This window comes from Crocuta crocuta, unplaced genomic scaffold (assembly GCF_008692635.1).
Source record: "Crocuta crocuta isolate KB4526 unplaced genomic scaffold, BGI_CrCroc_1.0 scaffold190, whole genome shotgun sequence".
Lineage (NCBI taxonomy): Eukaryota > Metazoa > Chordata > Mammalia > Carnivora > Hyaenidae > Crocuta > Crocuta crocuta.
This window is the reverse complement of record NW_027527955.1, coordinates 3,976,334-4,003,180: the sequence shown is the minus strand read 5'-3', so window position 1 is coordinate 4,003,180 and position 26,847 is coordinate 3,976,334. Positions and strand designations below refer to the sequence as shown.

The 26,847-nt window shown below is 36.6% G+C and overlaps 1 protein-coding gene across 1 annotated transcript in view; it reads right to left on the bottom strand.

Annotated features, from left to right (window-relative positions):
* The window catches only part of NBEA (neurobeachin), a 685,485-nt gene that overhangs the window by 69,324 nt on the left and 589,314 nt on the right, over window positions 1-26,847 (bottom strand). Inside the window, exons 45-46 of the mRNA XM_077752635.1 lie at window positions 14,709-14,849; window positions 4,028-4,147 (exon numbers count right to left, since the gene is read on the bottom strand). Coding sequence (XP_077608761.1) covers window positions 4,028-4,147; window positions 14,709-14,849 — 261 coding nt within the window. The remainder of the gene's footprint in view (window positions 1-4,027; window positions 4,148-14,708; window positions 14,850-26,847) is intronic.

Below are 26,847 nucleotides of genomic sequence, written 5' to 3'. Positions count from 1 at the left end.
GGGCATTAAGGTTTAGGGTGTTTTGTTACACAGCAATAAATAACTAAAGTAAAACTTGATGGATCAATTATTCCAAACTAGTTAAAGTGGCTGGATACAATTATATGATCACACAGGAGAAGCCGAGCAGCCTGCCAGCCAATGAATAAAGCACTACGAATAACTGAATAGACCTCAATGCTCTTCTGGATTCCTGCTTATCTTCTGTGAGAACTTAGGTAGGCCACTTAAGATCTCTGAGCCTCCTTTACAAAACAAGAATAATGATAGCTATTTCACAGGGCTGTTTTGAAGACTGTATCAAATAACTAATAAAAAAGCATGTTTACAAACTATGGAGAACCATTCAAAAAGAATGAACTCTACTATCGTAACTTCTAAGTGTGCTCCTTCAGAGGTACTTTAGGCACTATCTTGCCTACTTCACATAAAGACTCTTCTGTTTACTCTTCTCCCACTGATAGGTTTGTGTTAATCAGCTTCTCTTTAAGGAAAGAGTCCAAGTAGCTTAAGATTTCCTAAATGAAAAACAGTACAGAAAGACACCAAATATTATTAAGGAAATGGCGAGATGAATATTATAACAGGCATTATGTGTCGGTAAATGTGATTTCTGGTTTATTTTAACAGCTATGCTAAAGCCCCATGGTACAGTTAATAGTGTTATATGCGTTCTGTCAATAATAAGAAAATATCCTCAAACACAGTTTCTAATTTACAAGCTTATGACAAGTTCAAGCTGCTGAGAAATTGGACTTGAAAGTATGTCTTAGAGTGATAGAAGACCACTATTAACACTATCATAATTGTATACCTATTGCATCAAATCTGACATTTCAGTTTAATATATTTTGCTGAGAGAGCATACCATTTTATGGCTTCCTAGTGAAATCAAATCCAACCCAGACGTTTTCACTTTTCTAATATAATTCACTGCAAGGTTTTAAAGCTGCCATCTCTTTTCTTCCTTTTTTTCAAAAGATTGATGCCCTGGCATTCGTTAATTCCACAAGAGCTCATAATGGGTCAACGAGTCAGTGGTGAGCACCTCCATTAACTGTATTAATTTACACTATGTCACCTTAATGACATTTTGTCACAGCTACCTTTTCTGACATCTACATAGCTATTCAAAAGTAATATAACAACTTTTGAAGGCATTAAGGAATCTTAGTGTAAGAACTCCAGTAAGTTGAATGTCATTGTTACCAAGACTACTGTAGAAAAGAGAAATAAAAAAAAATAAATAAAATACTAACTAGTCTGACTTAACCCAGGGGAACTGGCTCCTGAAAGGTCACTTCACCAACACCCCATCTTTGCCCAGCTTGTATTCATTATCACAGGAAGAGAATGATCCTAATAAAGAGAGACAGAATAAAGCCATCTACTCTACTTTAGTTCTTTCTTATATGATTAAGTAAATATAGCAGACATGTTTTTCTTCACAAGTGGAAATGCATTTCCTTAAAATTATATCCAATGCTTTATTTAACAGCCTGGGGGGATAAGAAATCAAAAGCTTGGGTTTTAACACACAGTTAGCAAAGTTATATTACTCTTGGTAACATATTCTTCCCTGCTAAATGAAGTATTATTTTAGAGGGAAAAAATATCGTGCACTTTGATCAGTATATTTAAACATGAATGTAAAAAACCTCAAGTTACTATCAGTTTTAGCAAAAAATTTCCCTAAATTTTCCTTAATGAGGGGCCTCAAACTCTGATGGGTATAAATAGAAAGACTGGTACATTTGGACACCCACACACATGCACGCACGCACGCACGCACGAAATACAGCACAGCAGAAAGACTGAGAAACCATACTTGTAACAAAACTTGATGCAATTTCAAAGATCTTTTTCAAATCAATAATAAAAAAAAAAAAGACATATGACCCAACTGAAAAATCGGAAAAGATTGGAGTAAGTTTACAGGTCAATATGCAGAATCCTCAATTTCACTCATAATTAATGACATGCAAACCCAAACAAAGACAACTCTATTTTCACTCACCAGATTAGCAAAAATTACACCGTTTATCATAATAGTGATGAAGGGGGCGTGGGGAAGGAGGCATCCTCACACACTGCTCTAGGGAGTGAATTACCATCTTCAGGAATAATGGTTTGGCAATATCTTTCAAAATTAAAAATGTATATAGCCACTTGGCCATTAATAGAAATTATCCTTTACAGATACACCCAAAGTTCATCAAGATGACTTTGCAAGTGTGTTTACTACAGCCCTTGTGTTTAACAGTAACAATCAGAGAGAAAGACGAGCTATCCATAAACAGGAGATTGTCAAAATACATTATTGTGTATGTGTACAATGTGCAGCCTTTACAAAGAAAGGATCTGTGTGGAAAGATATTCAAGATATATTATCATAAAATGTGAAAGAGAATGGAAAATGGGAAAATCCATGCAATGTCAAGCTGGGGAAACGAGCTTCTTATGAACTAATTAAGCCCAGGGTTGGGGGAATAAGTCCCGTTCGTATTCAGCACAGCCGCTTGAGGATAAAAAAGAGAAGACCTCCTCAGTTAGTGATGGCCACACTGGTGTTTATCCTTGATGATGTGACCCCCAGGAACCAAAGGAAAACAATGGTAACAAAATGTAAGCAATTCGTAAAAGTTCTAGAACAGAAATACACTGGGAGAAATCCTAGCAGTTTTAAGAGGAAAAAGCCTGATATGAACATTCGTCATCAGAGACTGACCTGTAACTCGGGGAGATATTTTTGGTGATGAGAAGCATCAATTAAGTTCTCAGGAGAGAAAACAAGTCCAAAACTATGTAAATTATAGTGATTAACTCTGATCTGTCTGTGGGTTTGTGAGGGTGGATCTTTGAATTAGGCTGAAAAGTCAATTTTCTCTTTTGTGATGATGTCGAATAAGAGTGAGCAGGCATTTTCACATGAAATAACCTGGTATAGTGTGGATGCAGCTCTGAATTACCTTTGATGGCAATAAACAAAATACACAGATAAGCTACACACTAGTTGGATCCATTTTGTTTTCTGCTTTTGAAAAGAACTGAGCAAAGTTGTACTCACCCAGTTTTCTTACAGTTCTATATGGCTGTAATTGCCTTGTTAAAAATGTTTGCAATACATAAGCATAGATATGAAAATGACAATTTTGACTTTAGTTCACTGCCTTTTGTTGGATTAAGACCCTAAGTATAATACCATAATATTTTTTTATTTAACAATATGAGTGGCAGTGATGAGGAAAAAAACTACCTTGAAGAAAGAGGGCTTAGAATAAGAAACACGTATCCCTGTGTAATAACCTGATCATATCTCATTAGCAGAGAAAAAATGAGAGAACAAATGTATTTTATTGTTTTGAATACAACATTTAAAAAAAAAACAAAAGCCTATATAAATGAATAACAAATCTTTGTATTTAACAATAGTTAAGTAGTACCAACTGTAAAATTACTCTGCTCTCTGGCTGTTCCTCAGTATTGTGTGTGTGTGTGTTGGTTTAATCTAATGTGTATTGTTGCATAGTATCCCCAGGCACAGTCAAGTAAAAGCTAAGTCTGTACAGAAAGCCTACATTTTAAATGGGTCTTGTCATTAATGCTTTATTAATTGCCCCAGGCTACATAAACCCAAAGCTGGGCAAGCTATAACAATATGACACATTAAGGTCAAATCCAATTCCTGCTGTGTTTTATGGAATGGGCCAAATATTGAGTTAACAGCAGGAAAGGCAATTTATGGCCTTTTCTTTCCATCTCCAGATTATTCGATCTAAATCAGATAGGAATTTTTTGAAATAACAAAAATACCTTAACTGAATAATATAAATGAATTCTGAATCATTTTCTGTGATGCTCAAAAGGATTTCCTCCAGTTTCCTTTTAGGTTAGATGTGCCACATGATTTTAAAATACGGTGGGAAAAAACTGCAGTATAAAATGTCTTATACAGCCAATTAAACAAAAAAACCAAGATTTCAGCATTTTTGAAATTAAATCAGTATCAACAAATAAAAGCGCCTACCTTTACATCAGAGGTATCTCTCTGACTGGTTCTCCATGACCTTGCAACCGATGAGAAGGTTCGATCTGGATGGTCAAATTTCCCATCATTTGCATTGAGGAAGAAGGTTGTGAAAGGTTCCTGGACAAAAAGAAGAAGAGGAGTCAGGAATCTGACCCTCCTGAGCTCAGTGGCTCTGTTTCAGAGACAGACACATAAAATATGACGGTCTTTGAAACCTTCATGAGGGTGAAACAGTGAAGGGCCCTGGAAAGAGGACGACATCCAGGAGTCAGGAGGTGCCTGTCTGGGCCTGAACGGGCTGCTTTGGCACTTGTCACAAGATTTCAGTCCATTTTGCTTCTTGGGCTTCAGTTTTCTGACCCATGATGGAATTCTAGTGCTCTATGATTTAATGACGAATGACTTTGCGTTATTATTAGTTTATAACTCAGATTTTCTTTCTAATAGCTAAGGCCATACATAATAAGAAAACCAGTCTGGCACTATTCACTGCACTGTGGAATTGGGTAGGGAACGGCCATCTTAGATTACCCATGAAAGTCCACTAGAGTGCTTGTACAACATTACGGTTGATGATCTTTTTAAAACACAAATTTCTGCTTAAAATCCTTCAATAGCTTAGGAAAAAGTCTAAAACTATTCAGTTTGTCTTAAAAGATCCCGAATGATCTAGAAACTTATCTGTCATCTTCCCTTCTTCACATTCTAAGGTTGTGCCACATTGCTCTCACTTCCTGTGCCTTGTAGGTGATGCTTCCTCTGCCTGGTACCAATTTATTCCTTTCCCTCACCATCCTTACTTGACTAAGTTCTTTCTATCCTTTATGTCTCAGCCAAGATGCCATTTTCCTCCTGAAAGACTTCCCTTGATTTGCCAAGCTCTCCAGTATGCTCAAATACAGCCTATATTTTCTAAATACATCACTGAAAACTTGTCACGCTGTTTTGTAAGTGATTTGTATCTTGTCTATCCCCCCACCCCCACATGAACAGATTCCAAATCTGTCATGTTCACTGTTTTATCTCCAACACTCAGAATAGTTCCTGGTACATAAAAGTTGCTCAATGTATAACCTGGTGAAGAAATGAATAAAATAAAGTGAAGTGCAAATAAGACTAGATAAACTCGAGTTCTTTTGGTATTCTGTTGTTATTACCTCACAAAAACACAGTGTCTGGCACCCAGTACATGTTCCCATGGTGGAAAACCTAAGGATAACAATCACACGGTCCTACTGCATTTAATATGAACGTTTTTTTGTGTGTAGTTTTTACGTTGGGAAAGAGACTTTTTTTATGATGTCATTAAATCTGCTTCTGAATTTAGTTTTTTAATTTTAATTTATTTTAATGTTTATCTATTTGTTAGAGACAGAGGGAGACAGAGCACGAGCAGGAGAGGGGCAGAGAGAGACAGTGGCATAGAATCCTTAGCAGGCTCTAGGTTCTGAGCTGTCAACAGAGTCCGAGATTAAGCTCGAACCCATGAACCGTGAGATCATGAACTGATCCAAAGTTGGATGCTTAACTGAGTGAGCTGCCAGGTTCCCCTGTTTCTGAATTTTAAGAGACTGAATAACATTCATTCTTACCAAGGGTTTCTTAGTTTTAACTACAAGTATAACACAGAGGTATATATATATATATATTTTTTTCTCCCCTGTGGTTTGATTCTCTCTTAAGTCTAGGAGGAATGACATGTCACCCCTAGGTTCAATAATGCTAAGAAATCTACACAACATTTTCCTAAACAGTTATTTTTCTTTAACATATAGTCCCTATTAATTCTTGTGTATCTATAAAGCATTACTTTGTCCCTTCTGAACTTCTCTTCTTGTTGTTAGCTGTAAGGGCCAGCTGTTGGGCCACAGCTACAACCATTCATCTTCCTCAGTCTCCTCCTGAAAATCAGTGTGGCTGGATGTCATCAGTCTTATAAGTTTGTAACATATCAGCAATATTTTATGTTCAGTATTGGATTATCGGAAAGTATGATTAAAGAGATTGGATAAAGAATGATATGAGAATATACAGAGGAAGGTATTACTGATTCACCTGTAAATCACATAGGCATGCAGGAAGTCCATATTGCTGGTTAAGATTTTAAGTGACATGAAAGACAAATAGATGTCACTGAAATTAAGTTAGGAAGAAAAATTTTATGAGATGTCCTTCACTAATTAATTTGCTTTGAGGATTTTTAACTCACTATTAAACATTAGGTAATTAATGTGGTGTATCTTATCACCAAATTACATTAATTAAAGTAGGAATAAAAACAATTCTAGAAGTAGCCATGGTAAACTGAATGAAAAATGACAGATCTAAAATTGAATCTTGGCAGAACAAACCATTTACTTCTTTTAGGCAAGTTATTTAACCTTACGTAGCTATTTTAAGTAACTGTGCTTTGGTTCCTTCATCTATGTTAATTGGGAGGGACAACACCTTGGGGATAACTGTGGGAATTAAATACAATTAAATAATATCGAGGAAGCTTGAAGTATCTCACCTGACACAGAGTTATAAGAATGACTACAGGTCTACGCACTGTGTCAAAGTAGTCACTGCGGGGCTTCTCACCGGACCGCCGGTTCACCAGACAACCTGACCAGACTCTTAGTGCCTTAGCTCTCATTTATCTTTGCGTCCTTAGCACCAAGTATTGCGCTTGGCTCATAGTTTGTGTTTCATAAATGTTTCTTGAGGGGTGCCGGGGTGGCTCAGTTGGTTAAGCGTCAGGCTCTTGATTGCGGCTCAGGTTATGGTCTCTTGGTTCGTGGAATAGAGCCCCACACTGGGATCTTGCCGACAGCTTGGAGCCTGGCTTGGAGCTCTTTCCCTCTCTCTCTGCCCCTCCCCTGCTCTCTTTCTTTCTATCTCTCAAAATATAAATAGGGGCATCTGAGTGACTTGGTCGGTTGAGTGTCCAGTTTTGGCTCAGGTCATGTCTCACCATTTGTGAGTTCGAGCCCTGCCTGCATCAGGCTCTCTGCTATCAGTGCAGAGTCGCTTGGGGTCCTCTGTCTACCCCTCTCTCTGTCCTTCCCCAACTTGCTTGCTCTCTCTTAAAACTATACATTAAAAATTTTTTTTAAAAAGGTAACTTCAGAATCCACTTCATTATTCTAGGATGCCAGTGTAAAGTGGTTTTGTTTTTGTTTTCTCTGTGGGTCATAGGCAGGGGTTAATTTACAGGGATAGGACTTGTCTCTCCTATTTTTAACCTATTAAATTCATGGGAGTGAAGACCCATTTATACATCCAAAGTCTTAACTTTTATCATCAGCCACTAAAAGGTGATCTCTAACCTGACCTGAATTATAAAGTCCTTTTTGGTTTTCAAACGTTAACAAAGGCATGTCGAGAACAGCCCAGATGGGCATAGTAAAAAGAAATCTGAAATTAAAAGAATGACTTTGATTTCTGGTCATAAAGTGTATGAAACTGGTGACACACAAAAGCAGAGAATACTGAAGAATTCCACATTTCACAGTTCTAAGTAGCTTTTAAAAAGATCTGATTAACAACTGTTTTAGGGTCACATAGTACATTACTGACATATATTGTCATTATTCCTCATGGTCTCCAGCTGCGACAGTGGTAGAGTATGAATAGAAATTGATAACCTATTTGTTTCTAAGTGAGTATTGATCTTTCAAGCTCTGATTACCGTGGAGATTACCTTTTCCATGTCTTTCCTTATTACCTTCAAGGCACAGTGGAAGGCCTTTCTTTTTCCATTTGATTCACGCTAGGCTAACACAGAGGATTAAGTCCTATATGAGGCTTAAGACACTTATATATTTTTTCACCTAATATGCTGATTTAACCATTTTCTATGTGAACATTACCACAGTACATGATTTATCATTATACCAGAAAAGCTTTCTGTTTGGAAGATGTACAAATGAATAAATATCAAGCAAAAATTTCAGGAATTAAAATGCTGGCATTTGCTGGTCTTACGAGCTTCCTGTTAGGTCCTGCAATACTAATGGCTGCTGGCATACCTCCTTTTCCTAATTACATCTACCCTAAGATCACTTCCTACCTTCCAACCCTGCTTTAGTACTAGAAAACCAAATGAACGAGGCCGGCACTGGGTACTACCTGTCCTACTGAATTTTATCATAACCTTTAATCTGTGGAGAGACACTAACCTTTCTTGCTTTTTGATGATTACAGACCAATCAATTCCATACTGGGCAATCTAACTCTGTTCCCCTGCCCCTCTTCTCTTCACTCAACCCCTTTATTTTCTAACTTCTATGATATTTGCTCAATAATCTCCTAAGAGACTTTCTTAAGTCCCTCTCCCCTGTACTCTTCTTCTTTTCCTTCCTTTCATTTCATTTGAAGCAAACCTCTTTCATGGGTAATGAGTAGGGTTTGGGACATAACTATACCTAACTTTCATATACCAAAGAAAAGGTATATATCTTGAAGTGACATGAAGCATACTAAAGATCAAAGGGAAGGGAAATAAGGGCCACTGAACACCCTTCTGTCCTCAGCACTGTATTATCTCAGTTAATTCAATCCTCATGATTATCCTTCAGAGTAGATATAATGGTTCCAATTTTACATTTAAGACAATTCAGCATCACATTCTAGACACTGGAGGAACCATTATTTGTATTTTGCATTGCCTAACTCTAGAAGTTTATTTTCTCCCATTGCTTAAGAAAGAATCCAGATGTATCTTTTAGAATCTTCAAAGAGATTCTTTCAATTAACCTATATACCTATTATAAACCAGGCTTTTCGTTACGATTTCCTTATCTTTATGGAGCTTCCTCAAAAAATTAATAACAGAACTACAATAACACCCAGGTATTCTATTTCTGGGTATTTAAAGAATACAAAAAGTCTAATTTGAAAAGATACGTGTACTCATATGTTCACTGTAGTATTGTAATTTATAATAATGAAGATATGGAAACAACTTAAGTGTCCATTGACAGATGAATGCGTAAGGAAGTTGAGGTTCACTTACACAGTAGACTACTACTCAGCTATAAAAATGAATGACATTTTGTCCCTTGTAGTAATATGGATGGACCTTGAACATATTATATGCTATGCAAAGTAAATCAGATGAGGAAAGACAAAGATTTCACTCATGAGGAACCCACAAGCAAAACAAATGAACACATGAAAGAAAACAAAAACAAATTCATAGATACGAAGAACAGACTAGCAGTTCCCAGTGGGGAAGGGGGTTGGGCAGTGGGTGAAATGGGTCAAGAGGGTCAACTGTGTGGTGATGGATGGTAACGAGACTTGGGGGTGATCACTATGTAGGGAACACAAATGTCAAATAATAAAGGTGTACACCTGAAACTTACATAATAATATACTCAGTAGCATTATCTTTTGGTTTTACTTACAATACCTGCAAAAATGTTTCTACTATTTCTTCACTACAAATATATATTAAAGATATAGTATGGTTTAAACAGGCTCTTGGGTAGGCTTTCCAAAAAACACCATAATTTATTTTTTAAAGTCGCAAATTCCAAACAACTAATTTATAAATGAAATTTTGTTGCAGCAACATATTTAACCTCCTTCAAGATTATGATTAAATGTTTCAAAAATTAGTTTTGAATACACAGATGGAATATAGTGAATTTGGAAGGTGAATAGGTTACTGAGGGATGCCAGAGAGTAAGATTTAATTATTTCTGTGTATATGTTATACACTATATGTTCAGGGTAAGATTTAAAGTAAAAAAATTCCAAGTAAAATGTGCCTTTTATACTGGCTATTATCTGAAGAAATTTCAAACTCCATTATAATAGTTCATTCACCATTTGCCCAATGGCAGCTATCAAGGAATAAGTCTTTTCAGAGTCTGGTAATTCCGACAAGTGACTTTACTGCTAGTTTGTTTAAAATAATATTTTAAATTGAAAGTAATGAGAGATATAGTTGATTAGCATTTTAGAGCAGTTATTATCATTGTTCGTACTAAATAAACTGATTGAAACTAATAATGAGTTTAATGACTTTGGGTCCAAAAGACTTGAAAGGTAAAGGGCAAATCCTTACTTTAATCTGTATGTTGTTTTTATGAACAAATTCTTAGTGACATGAATCTTAATGCATTTTCTACTTCATAAACTCCATGGGATGGGAGTGAGGAAACCACAATTCCCTGGGCCATTAGGTTAAACACTTAGTAAGCTATTAGACCAGGAGACTTCTATTTATAACAGCATGACATAAGATGTGTCGGCTAAATGAGTCCCCATAAAGCAGTCCTACAGATCAGTTCTATCCAATACAGTTGCTACTTGCCACATGTGACTCTTGAGTCCCTTAACTATGGCTGGTTCAAACTGAATGTACTCTAAATACAAAATACATTCTGGATTTCAAAGACTTATTACCTCCCCAAAGTAAAATATATCATTACAATTTTTTATATTGGTTAAGTGTTGAATTTTAACGCTTTGAATATACTGGGTCAATAAATATGTTTGCTAAAATTAATTTCACCTATTTCTTTTTACTCTTAAATGTGGCTACTAAAATTTTTAAATTACATAAGTGGTTTGCATTATATTTCCATGGTGCAGTACTGTTATAGGTAATACTGGAAGATGATGTATAGAATAAATGTGCACAGAATTTCTGTCATACTCTTGTACGGATTCAAATTTGTACCCTATTTCACTGGAATAATAAATCAACTTAAGGATGAATTATGATTTATGTCATGAGAAAGTAGCTTTATCAGGGATACAAGATTGTTACCTTAAATCAAGCTGTTGATAGCAAGCATTTTTATGGACTTACACAAATAGGTCTTATAGATCTGACTTCAGTCTAATTTGATCACACATAAACCATCAAATACCAATTTATATATTTCAAAACAATATCACATATATAATCTCAATTAATTCTCAGATAATCTTTCTGAAATGATTCCTGATCTTTTCTTTCTTTTTTTTTTTTTTTAATCACTAAAATACCTGAGAAAAGTATCTTACTCTCCGCATTGGAGTGGCTCACTATAGTAAGGACTGTCCTTGATGGAACCCAAGGTGATATGAAAAGACCTCCTAGGATGAATATTTCTGGCTCCACCACTTTCTAAAAGCTTCCTTTTCTAACAGTTTTGGAAGTCCCTTTGAGAGTGAACTCTATGAAGCCAAATAGACAGGAAGTATATCTCAAGGGTTGCTTAAGCCCCCCATATCCCTTTTCTTGCCCTGTAGAGTGAATTCTAAGCAGCAACATAAATTTACTGACACACTTTTTCTCCAGGTTTTTTTTTTTTTTTTAACCCCTTTGCTGATATTTTCATTACAACATTTGTAACATGCACGGCTAATCAGTTATTTCCCACTGGTGGTGGTAACGACTAAGACTTTGGTTTCATGGTCTCACCATTTGGTGATCAGAGAATTTATTAGCATTTTTGTTTTCCTGTCTGCCTATGTGTGAGCCCAAATGAAATAAGAACATATTCTATGTCCATTGCAAAGGACACCAGCTCCTTGAAATCTTGACTGGCAATTTTTTGTGCTTCTGTGTTTTGTTTGACCTGTAGCTGACATTACAGGATAGAAACTCTAAGTCCTCAATATATTTGTGTGTCTGTAATTCAGAAAAGCCTTTAACTCTTGTGTGAGTGTGAAGTTATTTCCCTACATCTGGAGGATATTAAAAAATTATTACAACCCATAAACCAAAGTGCTCTGTTCTGATTGGTTTTAGGGGTAAATGGGCGCCTATTTAAACCTCATATTCCTCAAAACAAACACAAAATAAAGAAATAGAAATTGTTATTCTTTAAAAATGCTAGAGTTAAAAATATTTCTTAAGAAACTGTTAGCTCAGGAAAAAAAAGAATCTTATCTCAGAAACATTTTTATAAGAGAATCCAAGTTCATGTAATTAAGGTAAATCTTTAGAAAATTAGACTAATACCTTCGGTCTAAAAAAAAGAAAGTTTTATGTATTTTCCTTTAGTTTATAATTACAGAGTTTATTTTTAAAATAAGTTTTGAGTTTATTTTTCATAGGTTAGTTAAATCTAAACTTTTTAAAACTACTTATACTGCTTTAAGATTATAAAAAATATAAAATTTGTGGGGGCGCCGGGGTGGCTTAGTCGGTTAAGCGTCCGACTTTCGCTTAGGTCATGATCTCGCGGTTCATGGGTTCGAGCCCCACGTGGGCTCTGTGCTGACTGCCAGCTCAGAGCCTGGAGCCTGTTTTGGAGTCTGTATCTCCCTCTCTCTCTGACCCTCCCCTGCTCAAGCTGTCTCTCTCTCTCCTAGAAATAAATAAAACATAAAAAAATAAAATAAAATAAAATTTGTGTTCAGTTAAACTGAGTCATAATTCTGATGAATCTTTTTTTTTTTGTAATAAGAGTAATAGCATATTACCTATCAGTGATTTACAAGTTACTTAAAAGATAATCATACTACATTTGTGGTTGAGTTCAATTTGTCCCCATAACAGAGAGAATGTTTAAAAAGACCTCCCAACTAGGTTCTTCAAAAAATTAACAATAGAACTCCCCTATGACCCAGCAATAGCACTCCTAGGAATTTACCCATGCACCCCAATGACCATCAACTGACGAATGGATCAAGAAGATGTGGTTTATCTATACAATGGAATACTACATGGCAATGAGAAAGAATGAAATCTGGCCATGTGTAGCAACATGGATGGACCTTGAGGGTGTTATGCTGAGTGAAATAAGTCAGGCAGAGAAGGACAGATACAATATGGTTGCACGTATAGGAGGATGAGGAGGAACTTGATGGAGGACCATGGGGGAGAATCAGGGGAAAAATAGTGGGGGAGAGGGAGGGAGGCAAACCATAAGAGACTCTTGAATGCGGAGAACACACCGAGGGCTGATGGGGCTGGGTGGGAGAGGAAGGGGGTGACGGGCATGGAGGAAGGAGGGCACTTGTGGGGATGAGCACTGGGTGTTATATGGAAACCAACTCGACAATAAACTATTAAAAAAAAGAAAGAAAGAAAGACCTCCCAACTAAAGCTGTCTTCTAGGCAGAGAAAAAAAAATCTTTGAAAATAGAAGATGTGGTTCCACATAACCACATTTTCATGTATGCTACTTTCTTGAGTAAAGTTTGTTTCGGAGGCAAATCAGTCTCATGAAAAAGACTGGTCTGAGCTATATTTTGGTGAGGAGAGAAGACATTGTTGACTATACTGATTTAAAGATTTGGTTTAGCTTTCNAGCACAGAGCCCGACGCGGGGCTCGAACCCACGAACCGCGAGATCATGACCTAAGCGAAAGTCGGACGCTTAACCGACTAAGCCACCCAGGCGCCCCTCCAGTAACTGCTCTTAACTAGACTGGATTGAAGAAGGCAAGACTAAAGGCAAGAAGATCTGTTAAGGGCTTCTGCCATAATCTAGATGAGAAATAATGGGAACTTTAAGGAAATGCCAGAGTGAATAGAGAAAGGAGACAAACTGCAGAGATATTTAGTTGGTAGAACCTATCTGATGTGATGTCTGATTGGAACTAACAGGTTGCGAAAACAGAGAAAATATCTAGATCAGGTAACTAGGGGAGTGATCACATCATTTATTTAAATTGGAAATACAGGAAGAACCACAGCAGGTTGGTCAAGAAGCAAGGAGTTCACTTTTGGAAATGGTATTTATGGTATTAAAGACGTTCAGGTAGAAATATCCAGCAGGTACTTGGAAAGAAAGGTTGAGAGCCCAAGAGAAACGCTTGCAATGAAGACAGAAGCTGGACGTCATTAGCTTATAACTGAATGGCATATCCTGGATAAAGTATACAGAAAAATCCTGGGGAACAGAAACATTGAGAAAAAAGTATCTGAGTTTGAGACTGGGCAGGCCAGTTAGGACGGTAGGAGGTAAACCAGGAGAGGGTATTGTCTAAGGGGCCGTGAAAGGGAAGACTTTCAAGAAGGAGAAAGTGAGAAATGATGCCAAATGCTTCAGATACGTCACGGTAAGAGATGGGAAGGTCCGGCTCCATAACTTGTGACTTCTGCCACAACAATTCAGTGAAGTGATGGGTGTGGAAGCTAAATCCGCCAGGTTAGAGATTGGATGCGAGGTGATAAGCAGAGATGAGCATAGCGCAGTGCAGTTTAGCGGAGGCTACATTTACATGTGACTATGAAGGGAGAGAAGGTAATGGCAGGGTTTGTGGGGATGGCAAGAAAGGTCATATGTGTGTGCATATGTGTGCGTGCATATGATGTATGTATGTGTAGGTATGTGTGTGTGGATGGATGGATGTATTGGAAAGATCAGAGAGACCTGGGTGTCTTAGGAGAAAGAAAAAATAACAGAAAGAAGACTTTCAAACATTTAGAAATTGTTTTTAAAGTATACTGTCCAAGAAGCAAGATTTAGATGGCCAGGGGAGAGTGCCAGCTTGAGACCTTGAGTGGACAAAGGAAACAGTGGATATTGAGGATGCAGTCCAGGAGTCTGGTTCCTTTCATAACTAGTTTCGGCTTGAGAAGCTCATAATTATCTATCTTCCTAACCCAATTCTGCAAATGAGAAAACTCATTTAAAAAAAGGATTCAGGTCTTTCTAGAGTTTGAAATCTCTCACTTCTATTTCACTGGTCTCTAATCTTTCAAATAACAAGTATAGTAATGTGGGATGAAGATACTCACAATTCGTACGAGCCAGGATAAGGTAGATGTTGCTGTTGAGTAATGTGTATTATAATGGTAGGAGGGGCTTTGATCATCTTCCCACGTCTCATAACGTTCTGCATAAAACACAGCTCTCTTTGGGTTCAAAGCACCGATTGGCTACAAAAAGAGAAAAGAAGACTTTCACTTAATGCAGTCATACTTAACATTCTATAACTATTTATCCTGAAAGTATTCACCATCAGTTCATTTAATCATAGAGCATAAATAGATTAGTTTGTATTATACTTTGTCAAATTTGATTTTAATATTATTACTTCCTAAAAATCTCTCAGGAAGATGACTTATATATGCACAGTTTCTGGGTTTACTAAAAGTTTCAGCAAACTGGATTACTAGGAATGATCCAGTTTAAACTATCAAGGCAACGCCAATACTTTTAAAGTCATTTTCCTGCCTACGTAACAATAATCATAATGAAAGTTTAGCTTGATCAAAGAAATCCAATGAGGAGAAAGTGAGGCAGATGACCATGTGATAACCATATTAGAGAAAGCCTTATCTTACTAGAGGGTCACCCAGAGTGTGAAAGATAAGACTGACCCATAAGGAAATCCAGTTGGAATGGTAGTTCCATTCTGTTATTAGACAAATGAATCAATTATTCTTTTTATTAAGTGAAAGTACAAACCTAAGGCTGCTGAAAATAATCGAGACAATTCAGATTCCCTAGAAGGCATTTTGTAAGGTCACTAAGACTTTTCCTATCAGTACCACCACACTCCCAACTATGATGTTAATCCCTACAGCGGAGCTCAGTATCCTGAGCATTATATATATATATTTTTTTCAACAAAGCCATGTGTTAATTGGATCGTTGTCTCCAACTTCTTGGTACACCTAATCATTAATAATTTCTAGCATATAATCTTCATGATTTCAAGGAACAAACTGTTTTAGCTTCAGCTTTTGTCTGATTTTGGTTTATGGGACATGAAGTTCATTCTCATGATACCCAATAGTTGCATTATTTTATTTTAGGATGTGCGGTCACGCACACACACACACACACACACACACACACAGTGTATGTGTATATATATATATATATTTATAGGATGCACACACACACTATATATACATATTATATATATTTATAGAGAAAAGAAAAGATGAATACTAAGTATAATATAGAACTACTTTATTCAAAATTTAATATTACTAGATAACTATAACGTTCCCCCCAGGGCTCAATTTTAACAAGAGAAGTAGTAGAAAATTAGTGTTTCAATGGGACAAATAGTGTTACACAAGAGAGAAAGATTCATTTATAAATTGCTTGTAAGCTTTTTCTTTGGGTCCCAAGGGACTACTTCAACTAACACAATGATGTCAGCAGTTAAAAGTCTGTTAGAATTTCCATAATAAACTCGTGTTTGCAATGGCTCTTATCCTTAACATTAAAATTGTTTGTAAATGATGTTCATTTGTCTTTAACTTAATTATAACATAAGGACTAAACAAGTTACTTATTCAATTTTTTAAAAAACTTTGGTTTAACCTAATTATTCAAAAGGTTTTAAGAACTTTTGTCATAATGTATTTTTTAAATGTTTGAAGGCTTAAATTTTATTCTTTGCTAAATTTCACTGTTCATCTCTCAGATTTTTTTACATAGATATAAAAAGGCATGCCATTTCATTAAGTGTCATATCAAATATTAATAATATTTAAAACGAATGTGTCATTAATGTTTTTCCACCTGATCTTAGTCAAAAGGGCAAGAAATGATATTAATGTTTTGGTAAAAGGGTAATTACTATAGTAGAATGAATGTGAACTGTAACTGAATTGAAATATTTTTTCATTTAAGATGTCCACATGTTTTACATTTTCCTAGATATACAGATGTCTGTTTTTCTAACTCAATATTAAAAGTCAATTTTTTCAAAGCACTTAAAATGTTTAATACTTTGTTCTGTATTGTTCTGAATATGCTAATGGATCTCTCACATACATAAAACGTCTGCATGATATGTAAGGATTGCCCTTATCTGAGATTGTTGATTCTCCAAAACCTCACAAAACCTTTTTGAAAAAGGTACAAAGCTCTTCCTCTAATATTTTCCAGGCTTCTCCTCAACTACTGAAAAAGGGATAAAATAAATATTTACACTTTTAAGTTTACTCAAGTTTCATCCAACATCATTTTATTGGAATGTTTTAAAGAATAATATGTTGTAGGAAACAGTTGCATTGTATTGAAGTATGTATATGCCTCCCTTAGTAACTTCTTAAAAATCATTTCCAATTTTGAATTTTATCTAATGCATTTAGGAATGAATTTTATAAAACAAGATGATCTAGTGTGCATATCATCTGGTTTGTATCATCTAGTTTGTATATGATCTAGTTTGTTATTATTTACTTATACTGTTCTAATTATCAATAAGCAATAAATCATTTAAAGGAAAAATGCTTTAAAATGTCTGGGAAATGAAAATTTCATCACAGATGACATATTTCTTATGGGATACAAACATATAGAGTGTGTATGTGTGTGTGTGTGTGTGTGTGTCTATTATCTATCATCTATCCACCTGCCTATCTCTCATCTCCCTGACTATAATTACCTACTGACCCATGTACAAATTGATATGGTGGTAAGTTTGTTATCCTTTTAAAATTTTAGCAAATAATGCAATGTCAAAACCACTTGGACTTAGCAAACCAATATGGAAGGAATTCTGGCAAAAAAGTAAAACTGTACTTAATAAAATATATAAATTTATCTTGTAAGCTTTTTCCATTTTTATCATAATAACCATAGCAATTGTTAGCAATTTCCTTTTCTCTCAAACACCAGGATTTTAGGAGCAGCCACCTCTATGCCTTTTAGGTATTTCCTTTGTACAGGTTTAACTGAAAGTTTAACTTGCTATTAGATTTATTATGATTTTGTTCTCATCTGTTTGTATGCCACAATTTGACATTAACAGGTGCAGATACCAATGAAAAGATGAAAACTAAAAATATCACCTCTGTGGCACTTTATCATTATGATTCAGTTTCTAAAATTGCTACAAAGTGTACATAGCTTGCAAAAAGAACTATTTTCCATATAAAATTGGTGGAAAATTATATGTGTAACATTACCACATCTACATAAAATACAACTGAATTTAAAATGTTCTTTTTAAAAAAAGTTTACTTACTTCAGAGAGCAAGAGAGCAAGCACAAATGGGGGAGGGGCAGAGACAGAGGGAGAGAGAGAATCCCAAGCAGGTTCCCTACTGTCAATGTGGAGCCAGGCTCCAGGGCTCAGACCCACCAACCATGAGATCATGACCTGAGCCGAAATCAAGAGTCGGATGCTAATTCACTAAGCCCTCTAGGCACCCCAAAATACAACTGAATTTATCGAAGAAATGGTATTGACTCTATTAGTCAGCTTCCCCTGTTTGAATATTAGAGAAATTCGTCTTAGTCTTAAAGACCACAAAAATCTTTGTTTTCCTGAAAACAAAAAACAAACCCGTGACTGTATTATTTGGAGCAAAGAGCCTGACAGATGCTCATGGAGATTTACATTATTAAAGGCTCTGAGAAATACAATTATAAAAAGAATTGGTTAATTTTGTTCACACCAATGTTTCCTACTTATTTATTTATTTTTACCAGGACTTCATCCTTCTTTTTGTTTTTCTAGTAACTATTAACAGGCAATAGAAGTACTGTTCCTTGAAAAGCTCCGGTTAGAATCCTTATTATATGTATTTCTGAGTAGAAACTTTTTCTTTGGTTACATTTTCCTATTTTCTTTTCTGTTTTCTTAGTCTTGACCTATCAATCCTTATCTATTATTTTTTAAATAAAACCTTATAAGTTTTATGGGACAGGTATGTAAATTAAAGAGGTAAAAATGAATGACAAAGATAGGCGTTTTATTTTTTTATTATTGTTTTTTTAATGTTTTATTTATTTCTAGGAGAGAGAGAGAGACAGAGTGAGCAGGGGAGGGTCAGAGAGAGAGGGAGTCACAGACTGAAACAGGCTCCAGGCTCTGAGCTGGCAGTCAGCACAGAGCCCGACGTGGGGCTCGAACCCATGAACCGCGAGATCATGACCTAAGCGAAAGTCGGACGCTTAACCGACTAAGCCACCCGGGCGCCCCCAAAGATAGGCGTTTTAAAGAAAAATACTAACTGGGTAAGTGGTACTTTATGAGGAATTAAAAGAACTTTAGAGAATGTGGAAGTCTGGGCATACAGTTATATTGATTTGAATAAATACATCAAAAATAAATGTGGTGCAACTGTAAATAGGATTGAGTCCTTGATTTTTTTTATGGCTGCTTTGTTACTGGTGTATAGAAATGGAACAGATTTCCGCACATTGATTTTATATCCTGAGACTTTGCTGAATTCATGATGTTCCCACAATTTTTTGGGTTTTCCACATAAAGTATGATGTCATTTGAAAATAGTGAAAGTTTGACTTCTTCCTTGCTGATCTGTAAGCCTTTTATTTCTTTCTGTTGTCTGATTGCTAAGGCTAAGACTTCTAGTGCTATATTAAGTAGTAATGGTGCGATGGGCATCTTTGTTTTATTCCTGCCCACAGGGGAAAGGCTCTCAGTTTTTCCCCACCGAGGATGATACTAGCTGTGAGTCTGTTGTATACAGCCTTTATGATGTTGAGGTATGTTCCCTTTATCCCTACTTTGTTGAGGGTTTTTATCAAATATCATATGGTTTCACAATATGTGGAATTTAAGGAACAAAACAGATGAACATATGGAAAGTGGGGGAAGAAAGAGGAGGGAGGGAAACAAACCACAAGAGGCTCTCAATGACAGAGAACAAGCTGAGGGTTGATGGAGAGAGGTGGATGGGAGATGTGCTAAATGGGTGATGGATATTAAGAAGGTATGAGTACTGGGTATTGTATGTAAGTGATGAATCACTGAATTCTACCTCTGAAAGCAACATTGCACTGTATACGAACTAGCTGAAACAGAAATTAAAAAATCAAATAAAGTAAAAAAAGAACCAAATCATCACAAAATAAAATATAAATGTAAATTTATTGACCATAAAAAATAAAATCAATGTGGATTGACTTGAGGCATTGTCAATGCCATTAAAATAAGATTACATTTTTAGGAATATGAGAGGTTTTCAAGGAGGAACCAGAAGTCCAATTAAAGGAATATTAATAATGCTGAATTCTGGTATTTCAAAAAGAAGTTGAAAATGCTCATGATGGTCACAGTAGTAGGATTCTTCCGGCCTATTTAGAAAGTTTACAAGCTCGCTATTCCTAGTGCTCTCTGCTTGCAAATGCGAATGGTACTAGATATTTATAGAAGATATTGTTTTCACATCCATTTTCTAGAATGGTTTTCATAAGTTTCTGAGGTGGGCAAGGCATTCATTGTGCACCCAATTGCATGAGGAGGAAATAGGTAGCAGGGCCTCTATTCTTTCCACGACACTGCATTGCCATATCATTGCTAAATATGACATTCTGATCTTGAGGTCATTTTTTTCTTCTGTAAGCGCCTACTTAATTCCTCCACCATCACAGGTCCTCAGAGATGGAGTGGACCCTACAGGCCTTCTAGTTCCACTCCCTCACATTATAGACGGGGACAATGAGGAAAAGTTCAGAGCAAGATCACAGGGCTAGTCAGAGGCTATCCATTTCACAGAACGGGCCGCAGCTCTGTGCTCCACACAGCTGAAGGGGGGTGGAGCCGACTGAGCTGCCTGGCTCACCAAGTGCTCCTTTTCTTATCTCAACAGAGCTTCTAACATGTGGAAGTTATCTTGGTATCTTTCATTATAGTAACCAAGGCCTTGGGAATCCTGAGAAGGAGCTTCAGGAATTCTTGTCGTTTCATTTTGTCTAGTCATGGGCCATATATCATCATTCTTAAAATTCTCAGTTGTGACGGACCATATAGGAATCATACCTGCAGATGCTCCTGTGCTCAAGGAAACTCTCTGCCTAGATTCTTACCTGACCAGGGAATTTCAACGTATTCTTCCGGAAGCAGCTCAAATTTCATCTGTGAAGGCCTACATGACACTATCTGGTACTAAGCAGTTTTGTGACTTTTTTTTTACCCAGTAGACGAGCCCTTCAAGGCAGTTGCTTTTATTCATCTCAATGGTCTGAGAACCTAATATAGTAGCTTGGTTCTTTTTAGGTATATGATAAAGGTTGAATAAGGGAAGACGGATTGATCTGATTATATAACATTTAAATTTCCACATGGAAACTTTAGACAAAAATTCTAGGCAAAATCAAAAGACAAAGAACAAAGTGAAAAATTTTTATAGCGCATATGATAAAAGCCTAGTTTCCTTAAAAAGTGGGAGCCCTTACAAATCAATAAGAAACTGGTGAATAATCTAATTGAATAAATGAGCAAATGAGATGAGCAAGCAATTTATAGATGCAAATTTCTAATATATACAGGGAAATCTGTACCAGCTCATACAGTATACTGGATATACACTCTTTATGTGTTCAGCATACAGTACTCTTTCTTCCTTTATGAGCCTACTCCTTGGTATACCTGGTTCAGGCGGGCTGACCAGATGCCCTAGATCAGCACGTGATCCAGACCTGTCAATCTGCATCTTCTATCTATATGGCTACTAAGGTTGGTACAGAAATGAGCTGATGATTCAACTTATTCCAATGAAATTTTGCTGAAACTATTCGGGAAAGAAGGCTTCCCTTTTTCTGGTGGGGTTACAAAGGCATCCCTGATGAAAATGAAGCCTGTCTGAAAATGAAGCCAATGAGGAAAAATTCCAGAGATGTAGCATCCTATGACACTGGTGAGCCCTGGAATCCAGTTTTCCTGAACTGACCAATCCCTGACTTTTTAAAGTTTATTTATTTATTTTGAGAGACAAAGACAGTGCGGGTTGGGGAGGGGGGGGCAGAGAGAGAGGGAGAGAGATAATCTGATGCGGGGCTTGAACTCAAAAACCATGTGATCATCACCTGAGCCTAAACCAAAAGCCGGACGCCCAAACGACTGAGCCACCCACACGTCCCGCTGATTTCCCAGTTATATGAGCCAATAAAAACTTTACATTCTAAGTTATAGCCAGTTTAAGTTGATTTTCTGTTCCTTACAGTTAAAAGCCAGAAGTGCACTGGCAAGTTTTAAAATGTCAAATAAACTCTATTTTTATTCATTAGATTGTCAAAAATTAAGTTTCACAATACTCAGTGTTAGCCAGGATAGAGCAAAACATGATATGTCATAATAATGCTGGTAGGAATATAAGTGGGTATAAATTTCTCATGGGGCAAACTGGTAATACTTTTAAAAATATGCACTTGCTTTTGATCCAATCATTCCACTTTGAGGAATTTATAACATGGATGAATCAGATACAAGGATATTTATATTTCTCAGAGCATTGCTTGAAATGGCAAAAAAAACCCCAAAACAAAACTAGATGTAGTCTAATTATCCAATAAGGGACTATTTAAATAAATGATGATGGGGCGCCTGGGTGGCTCAATTGGTTAAGTGGCTGACTTCAGCTCGGGTCATGATATCACTGGTTCGTGAGTTCAAGCCCCGCGTTGCGTTCTTTGCTGCTAGCCTGGAGCCTGCTTCAGATTCTGTGCCTCCCCTTCTCTCTCTCTCCTCCCCCACTCACACTCTGTCTCTCTCAAAAATAATTAAACATTAAAAAAACCTTTTTAAATAAATGATGATATACCCATACTGTTGCATACTATGCTTCTAACTGAAAAGGTTGAAAAATCTCCCAGATAAATTCATTCAATAAACACTGAGGGCCTACTATGTGTCAGAAATTTCTCCAGGCCCCACAATAAGATAAATGAGGTTGTTGTTCTCATGAAGCTTGTATTCATGTGTGCACACGTGTGTGTGCTTTTAGAGCAGAGACAGATGGATTCTAAATAAACAATTAGGTAAATGAGAAAATACCAGAGATAAGTGCTCTACTGACAACTAAAACAGAGTTAATACGGTAGTAGCGCCTGGGTGATAGGCAACGCAACTCTCAAGGAGAATGTCGAAGCAGAGATGTAAGTAATCAGAAGGAGCCAGTATATGAATTGAGGAATGAGAACTCAAGATGGAGGAAAGGTTAGTACAAAGGCCCTAAGTTGTCCTGACTGACATTCAGGGAACAGAAAGTGTGACTAAACCACAGGAGACAAGAGGAAGAGTTTAGGAGATGAGGCGATAAAATAGAGGCATGTGCTACGGCTTTGTAGATCAGAGAAATGACACCGATTTTATGGTAAGTGAAGGGGAGAGTCACTGGATGCTTTTAAGCAGGAGATAAACAAGGTCTGAATTAGGTTTTATACACTCCAATAGTTGTGTGGAGAATGGATTATAGGTAATAGTAAATTATTATAATGAGTACTAGGGTCGAAAAAGGCCATTTGCATCATAGCAATTTCAGCATCATACATTATCAGTAGTTTTCATTTTTTTAAAAAAATGCTTATTTATTTATTTTGAGAGAGAAAGAGAGCAAGAGCGAGAGCGAGAGCAAAAGTGAGAGTGAGAGTGAGAGCGAGAGCGAGAGCGAGAGAGAGACAGGGGCAGATCTAGAGAGAGAAATAGAGAATCCTAAGCAGACTCAATGCTTAGCACAGAGCCTGACGTGAGGCTTAAACTCTTGACCATAAGATTATGCCCTGAGCTCATATCAAGAGTTGAATGCTCAACTGACTGAGTCACCTGGGCACCCCCCCCCCCATGGCTTCCTAAAAATTTTACAGTACATGAGCAATTTATTTTTGCTTAAGTATTCAGAGAAAACATTTTGAAGAACATACATAAAATGACAATAATAGTTGCCTCTGGGGAGTGAGAATAAAGGAGATTTTGGTCTTCCCTAACTCCTTTGCACTGTTTAATTACGAATTTGGTTTGTAGGGGCGCCTGGGTGGCTCAGTCAGTTAAGGGTCTGACTTTGGCTCACGTTATGATCTCATTGGCTTATGAGTTTGAGCCCCACATCAGGCTCCATGTTGACAAAGAGGAGTCTGCTTGGGATTCTCTCTCTCTCTTCCTCTCCCTGCCTCTCCCCCACTCATGCTCACTCTCAAAATAAATAAACTATAAAATATATATATATATACATATATATATATATATATAAAGAATTTGGTTTCCCATGTATNGAATTTGGTTTATCCCATGTATAGAATGTTAGGGGCTTTTTTTCAATTATATGACCAGAAAGCATTTAAACTTCTACAAATTTTAATCAAATTACAATAACTTTATATTTTAGCTAGCAAACAATAAAGAGCATATATTTCCAAATATAAGTTCCTGTTACTAATTTTCACTGATATCTGAATCACCATATATCAAACCTTCACTAGGTAAAGTTAATGACAACATGAAGAAAATAAGACAAATCCAGAGGGTGAGATTTCTATAAGAACAGTGGAACAGTCTCTTCAACGAGACAATATCATGAAAGAAGTGGGGCATGGTGCTGGTTGGGAGCTATTTTATTCTAAAAGGCACTTAGGAGACATAAAACTCACATGCAGCATGAGGTCCCTGACTGAATCCTGCCTTGAAGAAACCAAATTTTAAAGGCATATGGGAGATAACTGGGAAAATCAGATTATAAGCACAGTGTTAGATAATACTAGGGAGTTAACTGTAAGTGCTGTTAGGTGTGATGATGGTGTTCTGGTTATGACGGAAAATGCATTTTTCATACTAAAGTATTTCTGGGTAAAGTAGGATACATCTTTAATTTACCTTAAAATACTTCAGCAGAACAACGACAACAACAAAAAAAGCTAAAATGTTAGTAAGTGTAACATCTAAATAATAGGCATGTGAGTAGTAGTTATTTTTGGTCCTTTTATGTTTGAAAATTGTTATACCAACAAGTCAAAATATAATAAAACTGGGTTGTCACAATGAAGCAAAATCTTTCAAACTCACACTAAGACCTTTCCATTGTGGCTATGCTTTGGGTTGTTCTTATAGATAAGAATGTTCTTTAATACAAACATTTTGGGGGCACCTGGTTGGTTTGGTGGTGGAGTAATTGACTCTTGATCTCAGGGTTATGAGTTCGAGCCCCATACTGAGTGTAATAATTACTTCAAAACAAAATCTTTAAAAAGGAAAAGAAAAGTTGTATTTCTAACGTGTGAAAATGTTCTCTTAAACAGATAAAGGATCCCCTTTGCAATTTTATGCACACTATGGCCTCTCATCATCAGGTAAACTTCAGCTATTCACCACACAATTCCCACATACACTCCTAATAAATGGAACCCAAAGTAATGAAGCATTAAAGTGTTAAGATTTACATTTACCTGGCTATACTTGAGTGCAATTCTTTTTATATTTTTTCATAGGATGAATAACCATAATTAATTATATCAGGGAGAGAGAGACAGAGAGAGACTTTGAGCCAAAGCTGAATATTGATTAGCAAAACTGATTAGCATATTCACAGGTGTGTCAGTTCCACACAGGACTGACGTCTTTGGAGGTGTGGAATGGCTCCCTCAATGCATTTCTTAGTCTCCTCTGATCCTGTCACATGGCCACCCACAGAGTAGGGCATTTAGGAAAGATGGGGTTGTCTACAAGATTAAGCACTAGGATTTTTTTTTTAAGTATATTCTATTTTCCTATTGCAGAGAAATAATAAGTAACAAATGAAAGGAAATGCAACCTATAAAACTGATGCAATTCATCATAAAGTTGTGAGGATACAATGAGAAAATCTATGTAAAATGCTCAGCACAATGGCCACATAGGAAGGGTATGTCAAATGTTGGCTGTCGTTATCACTACCCCAGGATGATTCCTAAGAAAATTAGTTTTAAATATCTTAGTGAAAAGTAACCAATTTTGACATAAAAAACAATGGAGGCATAATTAAATATCTTAAATCTTCATGTGTCAGTTCTAAAGGCTTTCTAAGTATTAAGCAGTAGGATAATGATGAGCCTATAAATTAGTTTCAAGACCATCTCTACTGATTATTCTGTTTCGGCTGCAGAGAAAGGTTAAAGGAGATAAACTCTGGCCTAGTTTTGCTTTAATAATGCTGTACTTCAGATGTGACACAAAAATGCATAAGCAGGCTCTCCTTTCCTCTCTAGGTAGTATTCTAGGAACATAGACTGCAAAAGTCCACCTTTGTTCCCAGTTTCTTCTCTGACAGCTTTAAGTTTTATTTATTTATTTTTTTACGTTATTTGTTTGTTTGATTGTTTATTTATTTAACAGGTAATTTTACATCCAACATGGGGCTCGAATTCAAGAACCTGATATCAAGAGGTGCCTGGGGCTCCTGGCTCAGTCAGTTAAGTATCCAACTTTGGCTCAGGTCATGATCTCAGTTTGCGGGTTTGAGTACCACGTTGGGCTCGGGGCTGGCAGCTCAGAGCCTGGAGCCTGTTTCAGATTCTGTGTATGTCTCGCTCTCTCTGCCCCTCCTCCACTCCTGTGCGCTCTCTCTCTTTCTCTCTCTCTCTCAAAAATAAATGAACTTAGCCAGCCAGGTGCCCTTGACAGCTTAAAGTTTTCAAAGCAGGGTAGGCTCTAATATTTTCTTATCTCTGTCTCTCTCTCTGAAAGGATAGGACAATTGGCTAAATTGGAAGGAACTAGAAAAGTGACTAGAGGACATTTAGAATAAGCTGGCAAAGCATGGGATCGGTTTGGGAGTTTTGTGTAAATCCTCAAAGCTCCGTCACCCTATTTACATATCTCCAATAACCAGTGGAGATAAAAGCAAACAAACAAAAAAACACACTTCACTATTTCTGGTTATCACAGTGCCTATGAACCAACTATTTTCTTTGTCTGAACTTAATTTGGTTCTTCCTTTCAACTAGAAGGACAAGAACATAATAATATGCCACTGGGTAAACTAAAAACTGACTATAATTTCTTAAGAGTATGGACCAGTTCTTATTGTCTTTTTTAAAATGTTTTACTTATTTTTGAGAGAGAGAGCACAAGCAGGAGTGGGGGAGGGACAGAGAGAGGGGAGCAGAAGATCTGAAGCTGGGTCTGCACTGACATCACTGAGCCTGATTTGGGGCTCAAGCTCACAAATCATGAGATCATGACCGGAGCCGAAG